This window comes from Antedon bifida, chromosome 4, assembly GCF_963402885.1.
Source record: "Antedon bifida chromosome 4, ecAntBifi1.1, whole genome shotgun sequence".
Classification (NCBI taxonomy): domain Eukaryota; kingdom Metazoa; phylum Echinodermata; class Crinoidea; order Comatulida; family Antedonidae; genus Antedon; species Antedon bifida.
Window position 1 is genome coordinate 18,925,041 of NC_136229.1, and position 25,478 is coordinate 18,950,518.

Here is a 25,478-nt window from a genome sequence, read left to right on the forward strand (position 1 = left end):
GCAGAATATTTCATTAAAAGAAATAGATATCAAATCACAATATAACTAAATTACAACCAAATTATTGGTTTTACGATGCAACAATCGAATACCAATTGACAAATTGACTTAGCCAAAGTGAAATCAAACGGAAGAAATACGTTGAATAGTTCAAATGTGTGAAAAGTGTGATGTTATATTATTTATAATGTTAATAGCAACCTTTTGTTTTCATGATGCTCCGCTAGACTATGCACCTATTTAGTCAAAGAGTCATTCTGCATACTCTTAAAATCACATGAGCAGAATTACTGTTGGACTCAATAGCTGCGTAGGTGATTGTCATGTGAAATCAAAAGGTCACTAATTTCTTCATAATATGATCAAACAGTGATTAACACAAAAACTAATGTTATCCCGATTACAAACATGAAAAATACTAATTGTCAAGCTCATCTGATCCACAATCAGTTTCAAAGTTTAGCACACATTTCATTTATTAGGTATGACTTAAGCACAAGTTTCATTTACTTAGGCACAGTTTTTATTTACTTGAGCACAAGTTTCATTTACCTAAGCACAGTTTTTATTTAATTGAGCACAAGTTCTATCTACTTATGCAAAAATTTACTTAAGCACAGTTTGTATTTACTTGAACACAAATTTAATTTACTTAAGCACAGATTTGATTTACTTAAGCATGTATTTCATTTAGATTAACACAAACTTGATTTACTTAAGCATTAATTACATAAGTATGAATTTCAATTATTCACCATACATTTGAGTAACAATAAGAAACGTGTCTAGAAACATGAAAGCTGATAGTAATGATATTGATAACCAAGGCAATGTTAACAATACAACCATTAAAATATAGTGTAAATTATACCTGTTTATGTTAAGCTTGTCAAATACTGATTTACAGCATAGGAATGTGTTTATAAGAATCACATTTCAAACCTATCAGTTTAATATTATATAAATGTATTAATCTTAATATCCCTTTTAATATTAATTATACCCTTGATCTAAAAATAACCCACCTATACAAATATCATTTGTATTTTTTAAACAATTAAACTCAAGGAATTTTGATTATGTAATAATAAATATAAAAATAATATAAGCAAATCAATACAAACAAATAAATAAATATATAATAGTAATATAATCAACAGGCACAGAATAAATTCTATACTGAAAATTTAAATAGTAATTAATTTGAAACAATAAAGATGATGAAATTTGTGAGAATGAGGAAAAAGTCCCCCAACTGAGATTCTAACCCAGACCTTCTGCTTGATAAGCAGACGTGCTAACCCATTGGATAGCGACTCTTTGACATTCTCGGCGTGGTACGACAGAACAGCACTAGTCCTCAATTGTACACTACGCGCACCAGAGATCAAATTGATATACCCTATAATATACATCGCACTCCGCGATAATAATGAAATACACAGTGTAATAATTACTTAATTATTATTATATATCCTGTGACATTATATACAAACCCTTCTATACCTATATGATATGAAAAAGTGTCAAACTGTTTATCTGGGGTCATAGTCCATGGGTGTACTTTGCATCTGTGTCGTTTCTTCAGCTGTGATCTCAACTGATTCCACGTCTACATCATATCTAGATTTCGCACTTGCTCTTGGTCTTAAGACAACACCTGATAATTGAGTTCTGAAGCGACTTCTACCACGCTCAGAAGTGGATCCTCCTGAAACTCCTCGGAAGGTCTGTCCATCAGTTTCCATTACTTCGGTCTGGATGTCTGCATAAGCCTGTGTTTCTCCAGACACAGCACTGTTGCCGTCAGTAACTCCCCCACTATTGCCGTATGTTGTTGAACCATAGTTACTGCTGGCTGAATAGCTGGTGAAATCATGGGTTATACTACTACTCTGAATATCTTGGACGCCAGATGTGCCTTCTTGGTCTCTGTAACCTACTGATTTATATGTTAAAAATGGACTACTTTGCTGGCCTACCTCGTTAATGACAATATTTTCACCACCGCCAGTTGGGTATTCATATTGTGTTGAAGTTTGTTCGGTCGACCAGCCTGCATTGTACCCGTCTCTACTGGCTTCTTGTTGCCCAGTATTCTGTTGATACGTTGTACTACTGGTTTGGTCATCAAATTCATTAGTTTGTGTAATATATAAACCTTCAGTCACCTCACCTTCAGCCCCTTCAATTGTCTCTATAGTATTGATAACATAAGACAGTTCACTGTCAATTTCTCCATCTTCCTCCTTTACTATAGGCTGGCTACAATGTTCGCAATGATGATCTTTTTGTCCTTCGTCTGTTGTAGTTGTAATTGTTTCATACCCGTACTGTTGAGAAACATCTGTAATTCTTCCATCAGATGTAGTAGTAGTATATTCTGGATATTCAACACGTTTTTCATCAGCCCACGTTCTAGTATCACCGATCGTGAGATCACCAGTTGTACCACTATTCATTGTTGTAGTTGTCTCTATGTATCCATGTCTTCTTGCCACATCATCGTCTCTATTTTCTACAACGTAGCTTATTATCTCATCAGGTTTTCGAACAATTGGCTCTATGATTGCTCGTCTTTGTCTTCGAGGTGATTCTTCACGTCTGTCTGCTATATAACTTCTTGTCTCTTTATCATATGGTTCTCGTGTTCTTTCATCAGTAGTAGTAGTTGTAGTCGTTTCTATGATTTCTTGTCTTGGCCTTTGAGGTGACTCTTCTCTTCTTCCAACTACATATTTTCTAGTCTCATAATCATACATTTGTACAACAGGTTCTCGTGTTCTTTCATCAGTAGTAGTGGTAGTAGTTGTTTCTATAATTTCTTGTTGTCTTGGTCTTTGAGGTGATTCTTCACGCCTCTCTACTACATAAGTTCTTATATTTTCACTACTTAGTCTTTGTACAACAGGTTCTCGTGTTCTTTCACCAGTAGTAGTGGTTGTAGTAGTTTCTAGGATTTCTTGTTGTCTTGGTCTTTGAGGTGATTCTTCACGTCTTTCAACTACATATTTCCTATCACCATATCTTTGTACAACAGGTTCTCGTGTTCTTTCATCAGTAGTAGTTGTTGTAGTAGTTGTTTCTATGATATCTTGTCTTGGTCTTTGCGATGACTCTTCATGTCTTTCAACAACAGATTTCCTATCACCATACCTTTGTACAGCAGGTTCTCGTGTTATTTCATCAGTAGTGGTTGTAGTAGTTGTTTCTATGATATCTTGTCTTGGTCTTTGAGGTGACTCTTCACGTCTCTCAACAACATATTTCCTATCACCATACATTGGTACAACAGGTTCTCGTGTTCTTTCATCAGTAGTAGTGGTAGTAGTTGTTTCTATAATTTCTTGTTGTCTTGGTCTTTGAGGTGATTCTTCACGCCTCTCTACTACATAGGTTCTTATCTTTTCACTACTTGGTCTTTGTACAACAGGTTCTCGTGTTCTTTCATCAGTAGTAGTGGTTGTAGTAGTTTCTAGGATTTCTTGTTGTCTTGGTCTTTGAGGTGATTCTTCACGCCTCTCTACTACATAGGTTCTTATCTTTTCACTACTTGGTCTTTGTACAACAGGTTCTCGTGTTCTTTCATCAGTAGTAGTGGTTGTAGTAGTTTCTAGGATTTCTTGTTGTCTTGGTCTTTGAGGTGACTCTTCACGTCTTTCAACAACATATTTCCTATCACCATACCTTTGTATAACAGGTTCTCGTGTTCTTTCATCAGTAGTAGTAGTGGTAGTAGTTGTTTCTATGATTTCTTGCTGTCTTGGTCTTTGAGGTGACTCTTCACGTCTTTCAACTACATATTTCCTATCACCATATCTTTGTACAACAGGTTCTCGTGTTCTTTCATCAGTAGTAGTTGTTGTAGTAGTTGTTTCTATGATATCTTGTCTTGGTCTTTGCGATGACTCTTCATGTCTTTCAACAACAGATTTCCTATCACCATACCTTTGTACAGCAGGTTCTCGTGTTATTTCATCAGTAGTGGTTGTAGTAGTTGTTTCTATGATATCTTGTCTTGGTCTTTGAGGTGACTCTTCACGTCTCTCAACAACATATTTCCTATCACCATACATTGGTACAACAGGTTCTCGTGTTCTTTCATCAGTAGTAGTGGTAGTAGTTGCTTCTATAATTTCTTGTTGTCTTGGTCTTTGAGGTGATTCTTCACGCCTCTCTACTACATAGGTTCTTATCTTTTCACTACTTGGTCTTTGTACAACAGGTTCTCGTGTTCTTTCATCAGTAGTAGTGGTTGTAGTAGTTTCTAGGATTTCTTGTTGTCTTGGTCTTTGAGGTGATTCTTCACGCCTCTCTACTACATAAGTTCTTATATTTTCACTACTTAGTCTTTGTACAACAGGTTCTCGTGTTCTTTCATCAGTAGTAGTGGTAGTAGTTGTTTCTATGATTTCTTGTTGTCTTGGTCTTTGAGGTGACTCTTCACGTCTTTCAACAACATATTTCCTATCACCATACCTTTGTATAACAGGTTCTCGTGTTCTTTCATCAGTAGTAGTGGTTGTAGTAGTTGTTTCTAAGATTTCTTGTTGTCTTGGCCTTTGAGGGGATTCTTCGCGCCTCTCTACTACATAGGTTCTTATATTTTCACTACTTGGTCTTTGTACAACAGGTTCTCGTGTTCTTTCATCAGTAGTAGAGGTTGTAGTAGTTGTTTCTATGATTTCTTGTTGTCTTGGTCTTTGAGGTGACTCTTCGCGTCTTTCAACAACATATTTCCTATCACCATACCTTTGTATAACAGGTTCTCGTGTTCTTTCATCAGTAGTAGTAGTGGTAGTAGTTGTTTCTATGATTTCTTGCTGTCTTGGTCTTTGAGGTGACTCTTCACGTCTTTCAACTACATATTTCCTATCACCATATCTTTGTACAACAGGTTCTCGTGTTCTTTCATCAGTAGTAGTAGTGGTAGTAGTTGTTTCTATGATTTCTTGTTGTCTTGGTCTTTGAGGGGATTCTTCACGCCTCTCTACTACATAGGTTCTTATCTTTTCATTACTTGGTCTTTGTACAACAGGTTCTCGTGTTCTTTCATCAGTAGTAGTGGTTGTAGTAGTTTCTATGATTTCTTGTTGTCTTGGTCTTTGAGGTGACTCTTCACGTCTTTCAACAACATATTTCCTATCACCATACCTTTGTATAACAGGTTCTCGTGTTCTTTCATCAGTAGTAGTGGTTGTAGTAGTTGTTTCTAAGATTTCTTGTTGTCTTGGTCTTTGAGGGGATTCTTCGCGCCTCTCTACTACATAGGTTCTTATATTTTCACTACTTGGTCTTTGTACAACAGGTTCTCGTGTTTTTTCATCATTAGTAGTGGTAGTAGTTGTTTCCATGATATCTTGTTGTCTTGGTCTTTGAGGTGATTCTTCACGCCTCTCTACTACATAAGTTCTTATCTTTTCACTACTTGGTCTTTGTACAACAGGTTCTCGGGTTCTTTCATCAGTAGTAGTGGTTGTAGTAGTTGTTTCTATGATATCTTGTTGTCTTTGAGGTGACTCTTCACGTTTTTCAACAATATATTTCCTATCACCATACCCTTGTATAACAGGTTCTCGGGTTCTTTCATCAGTAGTAGTGGTTGTAGTTGTTTCTATGATATCTTGTTGTCTTGGTCTTTGAGGGGATTCTTCACGCCTCTCTACTACATAGGTTCTTATCTTTTCACTACTTGGTCTTTTTACAGCAGGTTCTCTTGTTCTTTGATCAGTAGTAGTGGTAGTAGTTGTTTCTATGATTTCTTGTTGTCTTGGTCTTTGAGGTGACTCTTCACGTCTTTCAACTACATATTTCCTATCACCATACCCTTGTACAACAGGTTTTCGTGTTCTTTCGTCTGTAGTAGTGGTAGTAGTTGTTTCTATGATTTCTTGTTGTTTTGGTCTTTGTGGTGACTCTTCACGCCTCTCTACTACATAGGTTCTTATCTTTTCACTACTTGGTCTTTTTACAGCAGGTTCTCTTGTTCTTTGATCGGTAGTAGTGGTAGTAGTTGTTTCTATGATTTCTTGTTGTCTTGGTCTTTGAGGTGACTCTTCACGTCTTTCAACAACATATTTCCTATCACCATACCTTTGTATAACAGGTTCTCGTGTTCTTTCATCAGTAGTAGTGGTTGTAGTAGTTGTTTCTATGATATCTTGTTGTCTTGGTCTTTGAGGGGATTCTTCACGCCTCTCTACTACATAGGTTCTTATCTTTTCACTACTTGGTCTTTTTACAGCAGGTTCTCTTGTTATTTCATCTGTAGTAGTGGTAGTAGTTGTTTCTATGATTTCTTGTTGTCTTGGTTTTTGAGGTGACTCTTTACGTCTTTCAACAATATATTTCCTATCATCATACCTTTGTACAACAGGTTCTCGTGTTATTTCATCAGTAGTGGTTGTAGTTGATTCTATGATTTCTTGTTGTCTTGGTCTTTGAGGTGACTCTTCACGTCTTTCAACTACATATTTCCTATCACCATACCTTTGTACAACAGGTTCTCGTATTCTTTCATCAGTAGTAGTGGTTGTAGTAATTGTTTCTATGATATCTTGTCTTGGTCTTTGAGGGGATTCTTCACGCCTCTCTACTACATAGGTTCTTATCTTTTCACTACTTGGTCTTTTTACAGCAGGTTCTCGTGTCCTTTCGTCTGTAGTAGTGGTTGTAGAAGTTCCTATGATTTCTTGTTGTCTTGGTCTTTGCGGTGATTCTTCGCGTCTTTCAACAACATATTTCCTATCACCATACCTTTGTACAACAGGTTCTCGTGTTCTTTCATCAGTAGTAGTGGTAGTAGTTGTTTCCATGATATCTTGTCTTGGTCTTTGAGGTGACTCTTCACGTCTTTCAACTACATATTTCCTATCACCATATCTTTGTACAACAGGTTCTCGTGTTCTTTCATCAGTAGTAGTGGTAGTAGTTGTTTCCATGATATCTTGTCTTGGTCTTTGAGGTGACTCTTCACGTCTTTCAACTACATATTTCCTATCACCATATCTTTGTACAACAGGTTCTCGTGTTCTTTCATCAGTAGTAGTGGTAGTAGTTATTTCTATAATATCTTGTCTTGGTCTTTGAGGTGACTCACCATCAACTATTTGTTCGTCTTTAAACTCAATTCGTTCAGATTCTTCGATTTTCTCAATAGTTTTAATTACGTATGAAATATCAGTGTCTGTGCTGCTTTCATCATCTACAGGTGATTTAATTTTTTGGCTTAAAGGTATTTCAATTGTTTGAGAAGGCATTTTGGTATTACCTTCGCTGGCTATTAGTGCACTCTCAAGTTCATTTCGATCGGAAGTTGACATCACTATTGAATAAGTATTCTTACTTTCGTATTTCAGTAAGTGGACTGTTTCTGGAGTCCCATCCCATCTTACCACAATAGCCTCTATATAATCTTCATTTATGGGATAGGGATCAATATACCATGGTCCTTCTTGATATCGTTTCATGTACTTTATATCATACCTATCATCTCCTGCATGCGGAATGATTAGTTTTATTTGATCAATATCGTACATATATTTTGCAGCAGGGTCATCATTTTCTACAATTTTAATAGGACGCTTTCTTATTTTATCTTTTCCTACTTGAACTAAAAACTCATCTAATTGTTCTTTACGATATGTGTATCCAGTCTCTTTCATTTTCTCTCCTTCTTCATAATACTTTACTGGTTGTTTTATTGATAGTCTGCGATATGTTGCTGTATCTCTGTCATAACTGAATACGAATGGCTGACTGACTACAAGGCTGCCATCAACATTCACTATATAAGCCTCAAATGGTCTGTCAAGTGGAATAGCTTTCAAACCACTTGCTTCGTCAAAATGTCTTTCAAGGGTTGTTAATTTATCACCAACATCTAAAATCATGAACTTAAGTTTTTTGCTGTCAAACTTACTAAGATTTTTTAGTTGTGAGCTTCGCTCATTTATTTTTATATCTCTTAGTTTATCTACAATGTCTGTTCCTTGTATGGCAATAATACCTGTCTTTGTCGTCGTCCCCCGTTCAGAAATAATTTCTAAAATTTCCTTGTCAAGTTTGTCAAGTTCTTGTAAAACATTCCTTTGTGTTAACTCATTCTCTTGAAGAATATTTTCTGGTTCTAAAAGTATCTTGTCGAGTGCTCTTTGTAGTGGAACAACATCTTTCTTCACAATTTGTGGTTCCAGTTGCAGCTCTTCTATTTCAGAAATTCCATCAATTTCACTGGTGAATGGTTGAGTTGTATCTGAGAATCTTTTAGTGTATTCCAATCTCGTAAGACTGTCTCTGCGATCATTTCTTTTAGGAAAATACTGGGATTTGAATGGATGGTCAATACTACCAAACTCGGTTTTAGAATCGCGCTTCGTTCTGACATCAGAATATTTTTCATCTATTGTGTTTTTTCCAGTAAAGTGGCTATCTACTGGTTTTGTTGAACGTCTTTGCTTTTCAGGTGACCTTGTTCGTCTTATGTCTTCGGGTTCTCTTCTATCATCTTCAGTAATGACATAATCAGTTGTTGTAACAGTTGTTTCGTAACTGCCTCTAGTTATTTCTTGTTCATCTGATCTACCTGGACGTCCATCTGTTGGTTGAATCGGACGCCTTTGCTTTTCAGGTGACCTTGTTCTTCTTATGTATTCGGGTTCTCTTCTGCCATCTTCAGTTACGACATAATCAGTTGTTTCGTAAGCATCTCTAATTGTGTCTTGTTCATCTGGTCTACCTGGACGTCTTTCTGTTGGTTGAGTTTGACGTCTTTGCTTTTCAGGAGACCTTGTTCGCCTTGTGTCTTCGGGTTCTCGTCTGTCATCTTCAGTAAAAACATAATCCTCTTTTGTTGTTGTAACAGTTGTTTCATAAACATCTCTAATTGTGTCTTGTTCATCTGGTCTACCAGGACGTCTTTCTGTTGGTTGAGTTGGACGCCTTTGTTTTTCAGGTGACCTTCTTCGTCTTGAGCCTTCAGGTTCTCGTCTGTCATCTTCAGTTATGACATAGTCAGTTGTTGTAACAGTTGTTTCGTAAACATCTCTAATTGTGTCTTGTTCATCTGGTCTACCTGGACGTCTTTCTTTTGGTTGAATTAGACGTCGTTGTTTTTCAGGTGACCTTGTTCGTCTTATTGCTTCGGGTTCTTTTCTGTCACCTTTAGTAATGATATAATCCTCTTCTGTTCTTGTAACAGTTGTTTCGTAAACATCTCTAATTAAGTCTTGTTCATCTGGTCTACCAGGACGTCTTTCTGTTGGACGTCTTCGCCTTTCAGGTGACCTTGTTCGTCTTGTGTCTTCAGGTTCTCGTCTGTCATCTTCAGTAATAACATAATCCTCTTTTGTTGTTGTAACAGTTGTTTCATAAACATCTCTAATTGTGTCTTGTTCATCTGGTCTACCAGGACGTCTTTCTGTTGGTTGAGTTGGACGCCTTTGCCTTTCAGGTGACCTTGTTCGTCTTATGTATTCAGGTTGTCTTCTGTCATCTTCAGTTATGACATAATCAGTTGTGACAGTTTTTTCAAAAACATCTCTGGTTATGTCTTGTTCATCTGGTCTACCTGGACGTCTATCTGTTGGTTGAATCGGACGCCTCTGCTTTTCAGGTGACCTTGTTCGTCTTGTGTCTTCGGGTTCTTGTATGTCATCTTCAGTTATGACATAGTCAGTTGTTGAAACAGTTGTTTCGTAAACATCTATAATTGTGTCTTGTTCATCTGGTCTACCTGGACGTCTTTCTTTTGGTTGAATTGGACGTCTTTGTTTTTCAGGTGACCTTGTTCGTCTTCTGTATTCAGGTTGTCTTTTGTCATCTTCAGTTATGACATAATCAGTTGTAACAGTTGTTTCATAAACATCTCTGGTTATGTCTTGTTCATCTGGTCTACCTGGACGTCTACTCGTTGGTTGAATCGGACGCCTCTGCTTTTCAGGTGACCTTGTTGGTCTTGTGTCTTCGGGTTCGTGTATGTCATCTTCAGTTATGACATAGTCAGTTGTTGTAACAGTTGTTTCGTAAACATCTCTAATTGTGTCTTGTTCATCTGGTCTACCTGGACGTCTTTCTTTTGGTTGAATTAGACGTCTTTGTTTTTCAGGTGACCTTGTTCGTCTTATTGCATCGGGTTCTTTTCTGTCACCTTTAGTAATGATATAATCCTCTTCTGTTCTTGTAACAGTTGTTTCGTAAACATCTCTAATTAAGTCTTGTTCATCTGGTCTACCAGGACGTCTTTCTGTTGGACGTCTTCGCCTTTCAGGTGACCTTGTTCGCCTTGTGTCTTCAGGTTCTCGTCTGTCATCTTCAGTAATAACATAATCCTCTTTTGTTGTTGTAACAGTTGTTTCATAAACATCTCTAATAGTGTCTTGTTCATCTGGTCTACCAGGACGTCTTTCTGTTGGTTGAGTTGGACGCCTTTGCTTTTCAGGTGACCTTGTTCGTCTTATGTATTCAGGTTGTCTTCGGTCATCTTCAGTTATGACATAATCAGTTGTTGTAACAGTTGTTTCATAAACATCTCTGGTTATGTCTTGTTCATCTGGTCTACCTGGACGTCTATCTGTTGGTTGAATCGGACGCCTCTGCTTTTCAGGTGACCTTGTTCGTCTTGTGTCTTCGGGTTCTTGTATGTCATCTTCAGTTATGACATAATCAGTTGTTGAAACAGTTGTTTCGTAAACATCTCTAATTGTGTCTTGTTCATCTGGTCTACCTGGACGTCTTTCTTTTGGTTGAATTGGACGTCTTTGGTTTTCTGGTGACCTTGTTCGTCTTATTGCTTCGGGTTCTTTTCTGTCACCTTTAGTAATGATATAATCCTCTTCTGTTCTTGTAACAGTTGTTTCGTAAACATCTCTAATTATGTCTTGTTCATCTGGTCTACCAGGACGCCTTTCTGTTGGACGTCGTTGCCTTTCAGGTGACCTTGTTCGTCTTATGTCTTCAGGTTCTCTTCTGCCATCTTCAGTAATGATATAATCAGTTGTTGTTGTAACAGTTGTTTCGTAAACATCTCTAATTGTGTCTTGTTCATCTGGTCTACCTGGACGTCTATCTTCTGGTTGAATTGGACGTCTTTTGCTTTCAGGTGACCTTGTTCGCCTTGTGTTTTCAGGTTCTCGTCTGTCATCTTCAGTTATGACATAATCAGTTGTTGTTACAGTTTTTTCGTAAACATCTCTAATTGTGTCTTGTTCATCTGGTCTACCAGGACGTCTTTCTGTTGGTTGAATTGGACGCCTTTGCTTTTCAGGTGACCTTGTTCGTCTTGTGTCTTCGGGTTCTCGTCTGTCATCTTCAGTTATGACATAATCAGTTGTTGTTACAGTTGTTTCATAAACATCTCTAATTGTGTCTTGTTCATCTGGTCTACCAGGACGTCTTTCTGTTGGTTGAATTGGACGCCTTTGCTTTTCGGGTGACCTTCTTCGTCTTGTGTCTTCGGGTTCTTGTCTGTCATCTTCAGTAATGACATAATCAGTTGTTGTAACAGTTGTTTCATAAACATCTCTAATTGTGTCTTGTTTATCTGGTCTACCAGGACTTCTATCTGTTGGTTGAGTTAGATGCCTTTGCTTTTCTGGTGACCTTGTTCGTCTTATGTATTCAGGTTGTCTTCTGTCATCTTCAGTTATGACATAATCAGTTGTGACAGTTTTTTCAAAAACATCTCTAGTTATGTCGTGTTCATCTGGTCTACCAGGACGTCTTTCTGTTGGTTGAATCGGACTCTTTTGCTTTTCAGGTGACCTTGTTCGTCTTATGGCTTCGAGTTCTTTTCTGTCATCTTTTGTAATGATAAAATCCTCTTCTGTTCTTGTTGTAACAGTTGTTCCGTAAACATCTTTAATTGTGTCTTGTTCATCTGGTCTACCTGGACGTCTTTCTGTTGGTTGAATTAGACGTCTTTGCTTTTCAGGTGACCTTGTTCGTCTTATGTCTTCAGGTTCTCTTCTGTCACCTTTAGTAATGATATAATCCTCTTCTGTTCTTGTTGTAACAGTTGTTTCGTAAACATCTCTAATTGTGTCTTGTTCATCTGGTCTACCTGGACGTCTTTCTGTTGGTTGAATTGGAAGTCTTTGCTTTTCAGGTGACCATGTTCGTCTTATGTCTTCAGGTTCTCTTCTGTCATCTCCAGTTATGACATAGTCAGTTGTTGTAACAGTTGTTTCGTAAACATCTTTAATTGTGTCTTGTTCATCTGGTCTACCTGGACGTCTTTCTGTTGGTTGAATTGGACGTCTTTGCTTTTCAGGTGACCTTGTTCGTCTTATGTCTTCAGGTTCTCTTCTGTCACCTTTAGTAATGATATAATCCTCTTCTGTTCTTGTTGTAACAGTTGTTTCGTAAACATCTCTAATTGTGTCTTGTTCATCTGGTCTACCTGGACGTCTTTCTGTTGGCTGAATTGGACGTCTTTGCTTTTCAGGTGACCTTGTTCGTCTTATGTCTTCAGGTTCTCTTCTGTCACCTTTAGTAATGATATAATCCTCTTCTGTTCTTGTTGTAACAGTTGTTTCGTAAACATCTCTAATTGTGTCTTGTTCATCTGGTCTACCTGGACGTCTTTCTGTTGGTTGAATTGGACGTCTTTGCTTTTCAGGTGACCTTGTTCGTCTTATGGCTTCGGGTTCTTTTCTGTCATCTTCAGTTATGACATAGTCAGTTGTTGTAACAGTTGTTTCGTAAACATCTTTAGTTGTGTCTTGTTCATCTGGTCTACCTGGACGTCTTTCTGTTGGTTGAATTGGACGTCTTTGCTTTTCAGGTGACCTTGTTCGTCTTATGTCTTCAGGTTCTCTTCTGTCACCTTTAGTAATGATATAATCTTCTTCTGTTCTTGTTGTAACAGTTGTTTCGTAAACATCTCTAATTGTGTCTTGTTCATCTGGTCTACCTGGACGTCTTTCTGTTGGTTGAATTGGACGTCTTTGCTTTTCAGGTGACCTTGTTCGTCTTATGGCTTCGGGTTCTTTTCTGTCATCTTCAGTTATGACATAGTCAGTTGTTGTAACAGTTGTTTCGTAAACATCTTTAGTTGTGTCTTGTTCATCTGGTCTACCTGGACGTCTTTCTGTTGGTTGAATTGGACGTCTTTGCTTTTCAGGTGACCTTGTTCGTCTTATGTCTTCAGGTTCTCTTCTGTCACCTTTAGTAATGATATAATCCTCTTCTGTTCTTGTTGTAACAGTTGTTTCGTAAACATCTCTAATTGTGTCTTGTTCATCTGGTCTAACTGGACGTCTTTCTGTTGGCTGAATTGGACGTCTTTGCTTTTCAGGTGACCTTGTTCGTCTTATGTCTTCAGGTTCTCTTCTGTCACCTTTAGTAATGATATAATCCTCTTCTGTTCTTGTTGTAACAGTTGTTTCGTAAACATCTCTAATTGTGTCTTGTTCATCTGGTCTACCTGGACGTCTTTCTGTTGGTTGAATTGGACGTCTTTGCTTTTCAGGTGACCTTGTTCGTCTTATATCTTCAGGTTCTCTTCTGTCACCTTTAGTAATGATATAATCCTCTTCTGTTTTTGTTGTAACAGTTGTTTCGTAAACATCTCTAATTGTGTCTTGTTCATCTGGTCTACCTGGACGTCTTTCTGTTGGTTGAATTGGACGTCTTTGCTTTTCAGGTGACCTTGTTCGTCTTATGGCTTCGGGTTCTCTTCTGCCATCTTCAGTTATGACATAGTCAGTTGTTGTAACAGTTGTTTCGTAAACATCTCTGGTTATGCCTTGTTCATCTGGTCTACCTAGACGTCTTTCTGCTGGTTGAGTTTGACGTCTTTGTTTTTTAGGTGACCTTGTTCGGCTTATGTCTTCAGGTTCTCTTCTGTCATCTTCAGTTATGACATAGTCAGTTGTTGTAACAGTTGTTTCGTAAACATCTTTAGTTGTGTCTTGTTCATCTGGTCTACCAGGACGCCTTTCTGTTGGACGTCTTTGCTTTTCAGGTGACCTTGTTTGTCTTATACGTTCTATTTGGTCATCTTCATTAATGATATAATCCTCTTCTGTTCTTGTTACAGATGTTTTATAAACGTCTCTAATATTTTGATCTTTTGGTCTAATCGGATGCCTTTCTATTGGTTGTGTTGGACGTCTTTGTTGCTCAGGTGACCTCGTTCGTCTGATTTCTGGTTCTCTTCGGTTATTGTCACTAGTATCGTGCAAGTGACGTCTTACACCAGGAGATCTTGTTTGCTGTATTTCTTGTTTTTCTTGGATAATTGTAGTTTCATGTTTATCTGGCATGGTTTGCCTCCTCTCTGTTTCTACAAGTTGTTGTGGATAATCAACCATTTCAATAATGGAATCGTCTTCAATTCTTGTGGTAATAGTTGTCTCCTGAATATCCTTTGTTGATTCTTTATTTTTTCCATGAAATTTCTGCTTCTGATAATCTGTTATTTTTTTTCCTAAACTGGTACTGCTATGGATCAATGCCTTGCTTTTATCCTTTAGGGAACCTGTCAATCTCTTTAATGATCTACGTTTTGAAGATGGTTCAACTTCCATGGGTACATCAGAGATTCTATCCTTATGGTATATACCTGTAATATATTCTTCTTCAATATCAATTACTTCATCGTTTGGCTTGCCTTCTTCCAAAATCTGAAGTGTTATGTCTTCACGAAAGACCTTCTCACGCGCTTTACCATCCCGCTTACCAACGTCACTAGTTCTTTGTTGATAGTGTTCTTGTTGCGCAGAACCTTCAGTAAAGAATACTTTAGTATCAGAAGTTTCTTTTCTATACTTTTTCCTGCTTGGTTTTTCCATCGGCTGTTGTATGGGACTTTCTGTCACAATGTATCCTTCATTATAATGGCTTTGTTTGTAATCTGAACTGTGAGGCATCAAAATATCTTCATCATAATAAGCACCTGGTAGAGACTGGCCATGAATAGATGGCTCCACTCGGGCTTGTACCTGTTTTGTCTACAAATATAATATTCACTCTTATTGAATTTAAAAGTTTATATTACAGACCTAAATTCGTAAAAACTTGATTCGTATAGATGTATACGAATGTGTATCACTAGCGATCTGGACTATCGGACACTTTTGCTTACTATATCCGGATGCCTATGATTGTAATGACATCGTACCCATAACCCAACTCATTTGAGTTTGCGTAGACGCGCGGCTAGTAGGAACTAATCTTAACAAGACGTTAAATACTCACCCTCTTTGACAATCTGTTAATGCACAATAAGAGGACAAAGCCAATTGTTCCATTCAGAATGACAAACACATATTGTAGATCTATGTTCTTGATTCCAAACACCCCAATGAACCACGTAGCACTTATGTATATTAGGAGAAAGGTGAACAGCCCAATTTTTAACCTAAACAAAAATTATAATTTAAATGTTTAATAGTTTTATTCAGATAGCACTGATAAAAAATATCCTATTAGTTAATTATTTCTGAAATATGGATATTACAGCTAATGAAATATACCTTGTTCGTTTTTGTCGCCTGTACCGTTCTTGCTGTTTGATCAAATGCATAGAGCTGGCACTACAACTTTGAACAATTAAAACCAACAGCATCAGCAATGATATCTAAAATACAATACAATCACATGTTTATATTTAAATATGTATGGAATGGTTACTGAGAACTCGAATGCACCTAATTACACAACTACATATCCATTAAAAATTCACATCACACACTACTGTTGCTACTGATGAATAGGACACTATACCATTTTTTCAACATAGTTGTGTAATTCATTAATGATTTACAACGTTTGAACCGAGTTAGGACATATGTTAGTACGATAGCTATGATTATCTTGTTCTAATGAAAGCTTTGAATATTTACCGCAATAAAGAAAATGATTGGTCCAACCATACTCCATATAGCTTCAGTGTCTGGATCTGGCCATGATCTGTGTGATAATGGTAGACATTTATTCATGAAGTTATGTCATGTAAGGTGGTAAACAATGATATAAGTTATACTTTTGAATGATGTTTGTTTAGATTATATTCACGATAATGCAAGCTTAGTTTGAAAAACAGAATTCTTTATGAACCAAGAGCCAAGGATTGGTAGGTAAGCATGATAACTACAAAATTCCACTTTTCTCGCATACCTGTATTCTGGTGAAGCATATTCGTCCCACAGCAGCCCGGCACTCAGTCCAGAAATCAATATTGGCATTCCCCAACCAAACGACTGGTAGAAACAATTGAAGTTCTGTGCTCGGCAAGATGCGAATTTCTCTTTGATGAAGAGGTCGAAAATCATTAAGAACAACCAGACGAAAACGGACGTTAGTGAGAAGTGAATCGATAACGCCATCGTGTTTGTAAGCTCCTGTAATAAAAGATTACAAGATTTACCAATCTACTTCGTATTACCTCTTCAGTCATACGAACTGTAACGAAATATCACTTACAAAATATGTGTTTAAATCAGCACCCGTATCTGCCAATAGTGCAACATTCGCCAGTAGTAAAGCAATTGACAGATTTCGAATGAGGCTCTTTTCTGGAAGATGTTTCATTCTCCTGTAAATTGTAAGACAATTGTAGTAATATTACATAAATAAAATTAAACAATGAACTAGTTATGTAAATAGGTCTTTATAAGTGAATAATCGATGATGGCACATCTGATATATTTAGCCTGAAGTCAAATTTTACTAAGATTAAACACAAGTCCCAATGGCTATAGGTTTTACTACTTTCTCCTGTCCAATCAACTATAAAAATGATATTCTTTTGTAAGCATAATTACTTCATTATGGCAGTTCCGAAGATGATCAGCAGTAGAATTAAAATTGACAACACTGTGGCTAAGCAAGTAACTATCAACAGTGCTTCTGGATAGTAAATCTGTAATAGAGAAGATTTTACGGAGATGAGCATTATTTCAAGTCAGTTTCAGTAACTTCTGATAATGCATGTTGTAGTTTATGCATCTTTTTCGGGTTATGCTTAGAGACAGTGTCTCAATGTAGTACAGTACGTCTTTATCAAAACTTATGAGGAGGCCAACCCATTTATATTACAATATTTGCATCGTGAACACAGTCAGTGTTGATGGACTGAACTGCAGCAGTATTTGCAATTTTCATTGTACGTACCAGTGACGAAATATCCATTAGGAGTGCGAATGAAGTCCCTTCGTGGCAAGAGCATGATACGCCATTTTTCCTGGAATCACTTGCGAAGGTCTTGCATCCATCCGGAGAAAAGGAACTGTTGACCAAAGCAATTATTATATCTTTATAAATAAAGTACAAGCTTTTTTTTTAACATTTTGCATCAGCAACAAGTTGCTGAGTACGAACAAGTATGCATTACGTTTTTTTTAAAAGTAGCTTTAAAAAATGTTCACTTTATTAAAGAAAGAAAATTGATATAGTTCAATTCTTACAGTGAAGTTCTATCAATGTATGTGCACACAGGCTTGCTTGTTCCTCTTGTACGGTAACCATTTCTCTTCCAGCGTATCTAAAAATAAAGGTTCATTATGATAAAGAACATAAATTACAATGTTGATTCAATACAAGGCGAGGAGACAAATCTCCCCCTCCTACTTCAATCTGCTGCTGTGTAGGCCTAATCTTTAAGGTCATGTTTTGAACAAACTTGGTAAAAAGACATTACCTCATCTGAAGGAAAATGTATAAAGGTGTTTCCATTAGCGACTGCGTCTTCATTTACATTGTAGGTGACAATGGATACAAGTCTGCTTGCAAGAAAGTAGACCATTTCTTCTTCTTTGTTAGCTCTAAGAAGAAAAAAAAATAGTACCGTACTAGTTAATTTAAATGATTTCAATTCGGTGAATGGAAGTTTGTATCAATGTAGAACACTTTCATTTCGGACATTCAATCGGTAATAAATAGGAAAAAAGATACTTCATTAGGTAGCCTATATTGAATCCAGTATGAGAATGGTATGGTTCTTTCATTGCACAACAAGCTACACACATTTTGTCCATGATGAACATCATACAGTTTCAGTGGGGTTCAGCCCACCGAAATAAACCAAAATGGAAAACAGGTAAGCCTATTATGTTTAACATAAACTATTGACTATACGTTATGTTAGGTTACGAATATAATGTAACCGATTTCCACATTGTGACAGTTCTATATAATATATTGATTTCTTTGTATAAAGATTGTGACATGCCTGCAACTGCTTTAGGATTTTTAGAGGGAATTGCACAAACAAACCATTCGTTCAAGTTACTTATTCAATGGAGTTTGGGGTGAGTTATTTGTTGTTATCCTTTTTTTTCATTTTAAAATCCATGTTTGACAACAACAACAACAGCACAAACCTTTGTATTAACGTATTGTCATACGAATTGTTCCATAATAGCGATACACTACATGTCTCTCCTTGAAAAAAGAACAAGAACAACGTGTTATTACATACAGGTTTTGAACATTTTAGATAGGTCTATAATTTACTATTGGTAATCTTTGACATGAAAAAATAGAGAGCTACATTGGGGGTTTTCTTTAGATATATGGCACGCCAATACGTTTGATCGTATTAAGCGTTCCATTACAAATTTTAAAATGATATTGTACAATTACCTTGAGATGAGTAGGGTGATATGGAATACAAAATCGATGAGCTTGAATGAATATTTACGTCAGTATGTGAACCACGTGATTTTGACAGTGTACCAACTAAAGCAAAAACCAATACAAGAACAAACAAATTATAACCACAGTACTGTAATGTTTGTGTCCCGATTTCACAATGTGGAGTAATTGCTGATTACTTCTCAGTGATTGAAAGCTAAAGTAGTAAAGTCTAAAACTTTGTGAGACAAAAATATGTATGGACATAATGATGTCATATCACTACCATATTTGTCACATCAGACGTTTGTTGGCAAACTAGTTTGATAGTGTGGATAGAGCTTAATACTCACCAGCTTCATCATTGTATACGAGTGGCTCTCGTTCATCAAGACCTAACGTCTTGCACTGTGGTGCAAATTCTGCTGTTGCTTTCTCATTAGTTGCCATAAAACGTTGCAACAGAGAATCTGTTTGTGTAAAACAAATTGTAAAAGTTAATGATAGTAATGGAGCGAAGTGTACTAACCACTTGACTATAGCAACTGTGTTAATGTAATGATTTGATGTATACTTTACATGTAAACCCGTCGGTACTAGAAATCGTATTTACATTTCATTTAAACAAGGATATATCGTCTAAATAATAAATTCAAATTAAACACGATAAAGTTACCTGTCTTGGTCGGCATTGCTTGAAATGCTCCCATCAATGAAACTGCAAAAAATAAAAAGAAAACAAATTAAAACCCAATTGTTGATTGATTGGCAGTTAACGTTTGATCCAGGCATCCCAGTTAACGTCTGATCCAGGCATCCCAGTTAACGTCTGATCCAGGCATCCCAGTTAACGTCTGATCCAGGCATCCCAGTTAACGTCTGATCCAGGCATCCCAGTTAACGTCTGATCCAGGCATCCCAGTTTAATCCAGATGGTTCCCCCTATTATGTCTCTTCAAGTCTAGTATTGCTCATGGTGTTGATTCAACTTTCTCAGACAACTTTCTTTCTTGATGTTGTTGTTACTGTACTTTGTTTTTTCCCAGCTTAAGTGTACCATATATACCAACATTTTTACCAATGTTAGACCGTTTCGACTAGACTAGTCTTGTTATATCGTTTGTATACTTACCGATCTTTATTTTGCGAGGATCATTGAAAACAGCTTCTCCAATATCTTGTATTTGAAGATTGTTTCGATTTATCCGAATAAGACGGTCACTGTCACCTGTGATTACGAACAGGTACTCTCCAATGGCGGCAACATCTTGAGTGTTGTTCAGACCAGGATAGGAGGAAGAGTCCAAAACCGTATTCTTGCTATCGCCTGATAGGTCACTTTCCATCACATGATTAGATGTTCCGTCAGTCCAGTAGATACCATTACCTTAAACAACAATATATAGACCGTGGTTTTGAATGTGGTTGTTCAGGAACTGATCGGGGAAGAAAACTTGGGTACTCAAGGGATCCTAAGAAAAATAGTAGACCTATTGACCTATGATAATGATACATACCGTCTGATGAGATGGCTAGGCCTGTTGGGGAAATTTCCTCAGCAAGAGTTTTCCTTTGTTTTCCACTCGTCTTGACAGCGCGCTCTATCTTTTTTGCCTCCATGGAACTAAAATAGACAAAGCTACGAGACAAGAAAACAAAACAGTTCTTTTTGAGAAACTTATTTAAATAGGCCTATAGATCAATTTTATATTTAAATAATGTTTAAAGGCTCGGGTGTGTTTTGTGACTTTAGCTCAAGCTTTTCGGAGGTTACTAAATACTTATTAAGGGCATACATAATTGTTTCCATTGATATATGAACTTATGTATTGGTGACAGTAAAGAAAGAAGATTGGACAACAATTAGAAGACAGCAATTATTTAACAAATCATTTTGTTACGTTCTTTCCCTAAATACAAAAAAAACAATTACCGTTTATTAATTTCAACATCGTCAATTTCAAAATTTTGATTTTTAACCACGGTAACTCGTCCAGTTCCATCCAGATTGGATCGTTCTATTTCTGTATTTTTGTTATTGTTAACATCAAAAAACAACCTCCTGTTGACCAAGTCAAGTGCAAGTGAAGAGGCATCTGGAATTTGAATTGTTGATAGTAGAGGCCATTAAAAGGGGGAAATTTCTAGTTTAATATATATTAACTACGGTAAATACAGTAGATATACAGAAACACTCCTGCAACCATGCGTCCCCTTCATAAGTATCAGAGTATTAGTTGTGTATATTCACTCGTTTTTGCCACTGGAAATTGAGCGCATAACTTAGGACCAAACAAGTTCATATATATAGTTTCTATTTGTAAATAATATAAATAATGTCTAGTGACAGTAAATACATTTCAGCTCTAATAAACGATGACGTAATATTCAAACTTATGCCATACACTATCGAACTATAATACCAGCAGAATTTCATAGAATAAACAAAAACGTAAATGATGATACTATTGAAGTTTTTTTCGATTTAATAATTAATTTGAGAAGTCACTCATAAAGATAAGTTTCGTAAGATACATTACGAGATAAATGAAAACACAAAGTTGCCGAGCTTGAAAAACAGCATTGGTTACACCAACATCAACAAGATGTTTTATTAATGAAGATAAATCATATTTGAGAGCAAGAAGAGGGAAGAAGGAAATGAAAGAATCAATGTATAAAATGAGAAGAAAGAAAGAAACTTACCAACATTTCTCACTATCACGTGGCGGTGCGTACCATCCAAATACGCCCTTTCGATTACCTTTTTACTCCGATCAGACCAATAAACAACGCTGTCTACGGGATCAAATGCGATTCCTGAGACACCGTATGTAGGCCTAATGCCTATTGGTAGCACAGAAAAAGACACATTGGTATCGTGCTCATCTTCCAAGTACGCATGCTCAATAACACCATTCTGGTAGTCACTTATGAGAACTATGTAACCTAAATAAAAGCAAAAGCTTGAAAATTAGCCAGATGGTCATCTAATTACTTGTCATGTACCTGAAAACCCGACATTTGAAATAATGTACTTAAAATGTATAGAACAGTAACTTAATTGAAATTAAAATGTTTACGAAAATGCAAATAATTTTTTCAAGCTACAATAATATACAGCGTGAAGATTTATTTTAAATGATCAGTTTTTAATGGAATAATTTATGACAAACGAAAACAATTATCTCACGCTCTCCTGAAAGTGTTACTAAACAATATAATTATAATTCTTATTTTTGAGAGAAGACCATGAAGTACTAATGCTATGACCGAAATTTGTATAACAATGTATCCTTTTCTTGTTTGCCATCCGTTCTTTGAGATGTCGTCTGCAATTGGATTGCAGTCCACAAGAGTCGTCTTTTACCTGGTCCAATGCTTGTAGGTTTTGTAGGTACTGCTAAAATCGGCATCTCCGACTCCACTCTTTCGGAATTGTTTCTCCGTGTATCCACTCCACTTTCTTCATGGATGTTTAAGCTGTGTTCCGTTGTTCCTGGTGTCACAGTTTCTACCGAATAATGAGTATAGTTGTTGGTTGTCTCCTCTTTCCACGAACCTCCTAATGTACTCTCTTCAGTATGAGTGTTAGATGTGTGTCTTGTGTCTTCGTTTGAAACTACAGTTCCAATGTTGTGTAAATTTATTTTAACATATGATGTCGTGTCTTTTACTACTGAACCGGAAGGTCCGCTTCCCGCCACAACTGGTGCAGCCGTCATCATCACGTGTACATCTTCGTCTTGCTTGTGTTCATCATCAATGTGGAAATGAACGTTCTCTCCAGATCCTGAAGTTCCAAATACTGCCGCCGCTGTTTTTAGAATTTATAAATGTGAAAATATTATGTATGTGTTTAATCTTCGTTAAAGTGTTCATAAAATCCGAAATAAAGATAAATTGAAACAACATTAAAAAACTAATTAATGAACTAAATGCTAGTTTATATTGACATTTTGTGAATATTAAGTAATTTGTGATTTTGTAATAATTCTGTAAACGCACCTCATCGGTAGATGTCGTTACTCGCAGCTTTTAGTTACTGTAGCCTGTCTACACAGGCAGAATGCATCAGACGTCTGATTATTTACATTAAGTATGTTATTATTTAACGTTTATTTAATTATTATTCATCAAAATTATTATTATTATTATAAATAACTAAAATTGAATGAAGAAAAGTAATGAAGGCTACCATTGATTTTGTGTTTGGTTATAATTAATTGAGACATTATAGGCCTACCTTTTCCTAGATGTTCGTCTGTTTCTAGTAAAGCTGAAAGAAAAAAATAAAATGATAAATAATTCCATTTGTATACAGTATAATCCTTCTAGTAGCACAGCCCTACTCAGAGAACAGTTTGGCAAGTCCCGAATGGGTCCTCTTAAATGTATGTGTATGTTTAGAACGAGCATGAACCAGTGACTTGTCACTTGTCTTCCTTAGGCGGATCTGCAATAACTTGTTTACTTGATATAACATATCTATCGTGACGAATCCAATAAAATAGGCCTATTGAAATAAACGTAATGAAGGTTTTAGCCTACATACTGCCTTTATACTGTATTTTGCATGCATACAAAAGATCCCCTAGATCGTATTTTTTGATCATTGACGGTTTTGAATTATTACTTTCTCAATTTATTTTTGTATTGATTTTTTGATGATATACTGTAGGTATACTATAAAATATTTCAGATCTGTTGTTTGTAAGCTATAACAAATGTTTATGACGCTGTATTATTGTTTATTAAATATGAAGATATACCGATCAATCTGAGGATTAGCCGCCTCTTGTTGATAATTAATAATATAGGCCTGTTTGTTTATTAAATAATAGTCATCATTATAGGCTAATTACTTCTACACAAAATAATTAGTTTCCATTGGTGTCCTAATATAACTTATTATTTCTTATAATGCATGTATTGCAATGTTTTTAAAGAGTAATAGTATAAAGTCAAATAACTATTGAAATGAATTATAATAATTATAATATATAATAATAATTAGAAAAAGTGCGGAAATCCAATAACTTCACTTACTTAAAATACGTGTGAAAACACAGTCGTGGAGGATATATTTTATATAGGCCGCGGTGCCTAATAGTGAAAGTGGAAAGGAAATTCACTGAGAGAACTTATAGGCCTACTAAGAAAAAGAAGAACAAGTTGTTTTAATATAGTTTATAAATAAATGTTATCTTACCTGTAGCAACGAAACTGTTAACAAAAAAAAATAAAAATAACCACCTCGCGTGTGATTCAAAATATAACATACTCAATACATCGATGTCGCATTACAACTTTGAAAGAGGTGAACTTAGAAAGACAGTGAAACGAATAAAATCACGACATATTCGGGTCTATCCAAACGCGTATATAGAAATACGAAAGTGTTGAACATTATTTGTAGGACCTACTACGCTTGTGTGCGCGCATATTGAGTACCTACGGACGCTCATACCAAGGCTTGTTATTGGCTTACTGACATCCGAAAATTAATTATTAAGCAAACTGTTAACGTTTGTTTTTATTTGGAAACCAAAATGTATATAACCTATATATTAATATGTGAGGTTATTGACGTTTAAACATTTATTCTTTTAAGGACAACACATTGGAAACATTTGTACAGACAGTTTAAACAATTATTATTTTACACTATTTCAAATCACAACTATATATAATAATTTATATCTAATCAATTTATTTTATGTTTTTGTGTTAGAGAGACACGCCTAAGTCGCGGCAGAAGCTGTCTGCCTCTTCTGCCACCCTTGGTACACTGTACTTGTTGTTTCTATTTCATTAAATTAATAAACAAGAAAACATGATAATAATTTTCTTTTCTGCCTATCTACTTTTAATTCCTTCATAAATCTTCAGTGTTGTAGACGCAAGATGGAGCGTGCGCACTTGGACGTACGTGCTAAAAGTAAGATGCTGATCTAACGATTTTATAATGTGTATTTATCGGTTCTATTTAGTTTTCCAGTATAGACTTAAAGATATATTGTCCCCCTGAAAAAAATAATTCTTAACAACACTTTTGAATATGCCATTTTAATGTAACATAATAGTTATCCACTTTGACCAAAAATTGGATCAAAACAAAGTTTTAAAGCAAAAAATGGTCAAATTGGCTGCCAGCCAATGGGTTTTTGGTTAAATTTAACCATTTATTTCGTCATTTTATAGGTGAAAACATTATTTTTTTTGGTTTTTCTTCTACTGAAGTGATTAACTTTATTAAAACTACAAAATAACATATTCAAAGTCTGATTTAATTAATCTTCATTTTTCATGTTTTTGGGGGACAATACATCTGTAACGTTTGATCTTTTTATTTTTATAACTGTTTTATTTGTTATACCTTTTGTAAACTCATAAGAATTGCAACTTCTGTTGCATTTTGAGTGTTTTTACAGAATAAATAACAAATAAATAAATAAACCGTATCCCCTTGTTGGATTGACCACCTGAACTGCAGAAACACACATTTTTACTATAATCAAATAACCTTTGTCCATCATTTACTGCAGCATATAACAAAGTTGAAGAGGCTGTTTACAGTTTGAAATACTGTACCAGTACATACCACTCAGTGTATTATTATTTATAAACAAATCTTGTTCTTTAGTACTGTATAAGAAAATATTAACTAAAGTATAAATATTGTATAGGCTACTTGTGAGTCTCTATCATCGTTTAACTATTTCTGGTAATATTTGTGTAAAGATATTTGTAGTGAGACTCTATTTTTCTACTTAACATAACATTTTGTATTTCAGCGACATGAATTAAACTTTAGTCTGATAACATTAATTTGCTCTGAACATGTGAAGCCTTATGCTTTTCATACAATGTGAGTGATTGCGATGAACATTAGCGATAAA

General features: G+C 35.9%; 1 protein-coding gene across 1 annotated transcript; it reads right to left on the reverse strand.

The window, feature by feature from the left end:
* Window positions 1-604: 604 nt before the first annotated feature.
* Window positions 605-23,991, reverse strand: LOC144839236 (uncharacterized). Its single transcript, XM_078694549.1, has 25 exons — window positions 23,789-23,991; window positions 22,823-22,855; window positions 21,283-21,525; window positions 20,510-20,672; window positions 20,094-20,215; window positions 19,709-19,963; window positions 19,253-19,294; window positions 18,930-19,046; window positions 18,586-18,681; window positions 18,324-18,384; window positions 17,642-17,765; window positions 17,409-17,485; window positions 17,116-17,230; window positions 16,767-16,864; window positions 16,426-16,537; window positions 16,120-16,343; window positions 15,846-15,912; window positions 15,477-15,580; window positions 15,199-15,361; window positions 11,885-14,951; window positions 10,394-11,053; window positions 4,226-9,895; window positions 3,618-3,961; window positions 3,041-3,089; window positions 605-2,773 (listed from the first exon to the last, which is right to left on the reverse strand). The coding sequence occupies exons 1-25, from the start codon at window positions 23,856-23,858 to the stop codon at window positions 1,536-1,538; spliced, it is 13,314 nt and encodes a 4,437-aa protein (XP_078550675.1). The 5' UTR covers window positions 23,859-23,991; the 3' UTR covers window positions 605-1,535.
* Between the last annotated feature and the right edge of the window lie 1,487 nt (window positions 23,992-25,478).

What these genes read in the sequence shown, in the direction of transcription:
- LOC144839236 (XM_078694549.1), bottom strand. Translation starts at nt 23,858, where the DNA reads ATGTTATATTTTGAATCACACGCGAGGTGGTTATTTTTATTTTTTTTT. An exon ending in ATCACCCTACTCATCTCAAG is followed by an intron (nt 18,385 to 18,585) that starts GTAATTGTACAA and finishes TCTTTTTTCAAG; the next exon opens with GAGAGACATGTAGTGTATCG. An exon ending in TGATGAAAGAACACGAGAAC is followed by an intron (nt 2,774 to 3,040) that starts CTGTTGTACAAA and finishes GAACACGAGAAC; the next exon opens with CTGTTGTACAAATGTATGAT.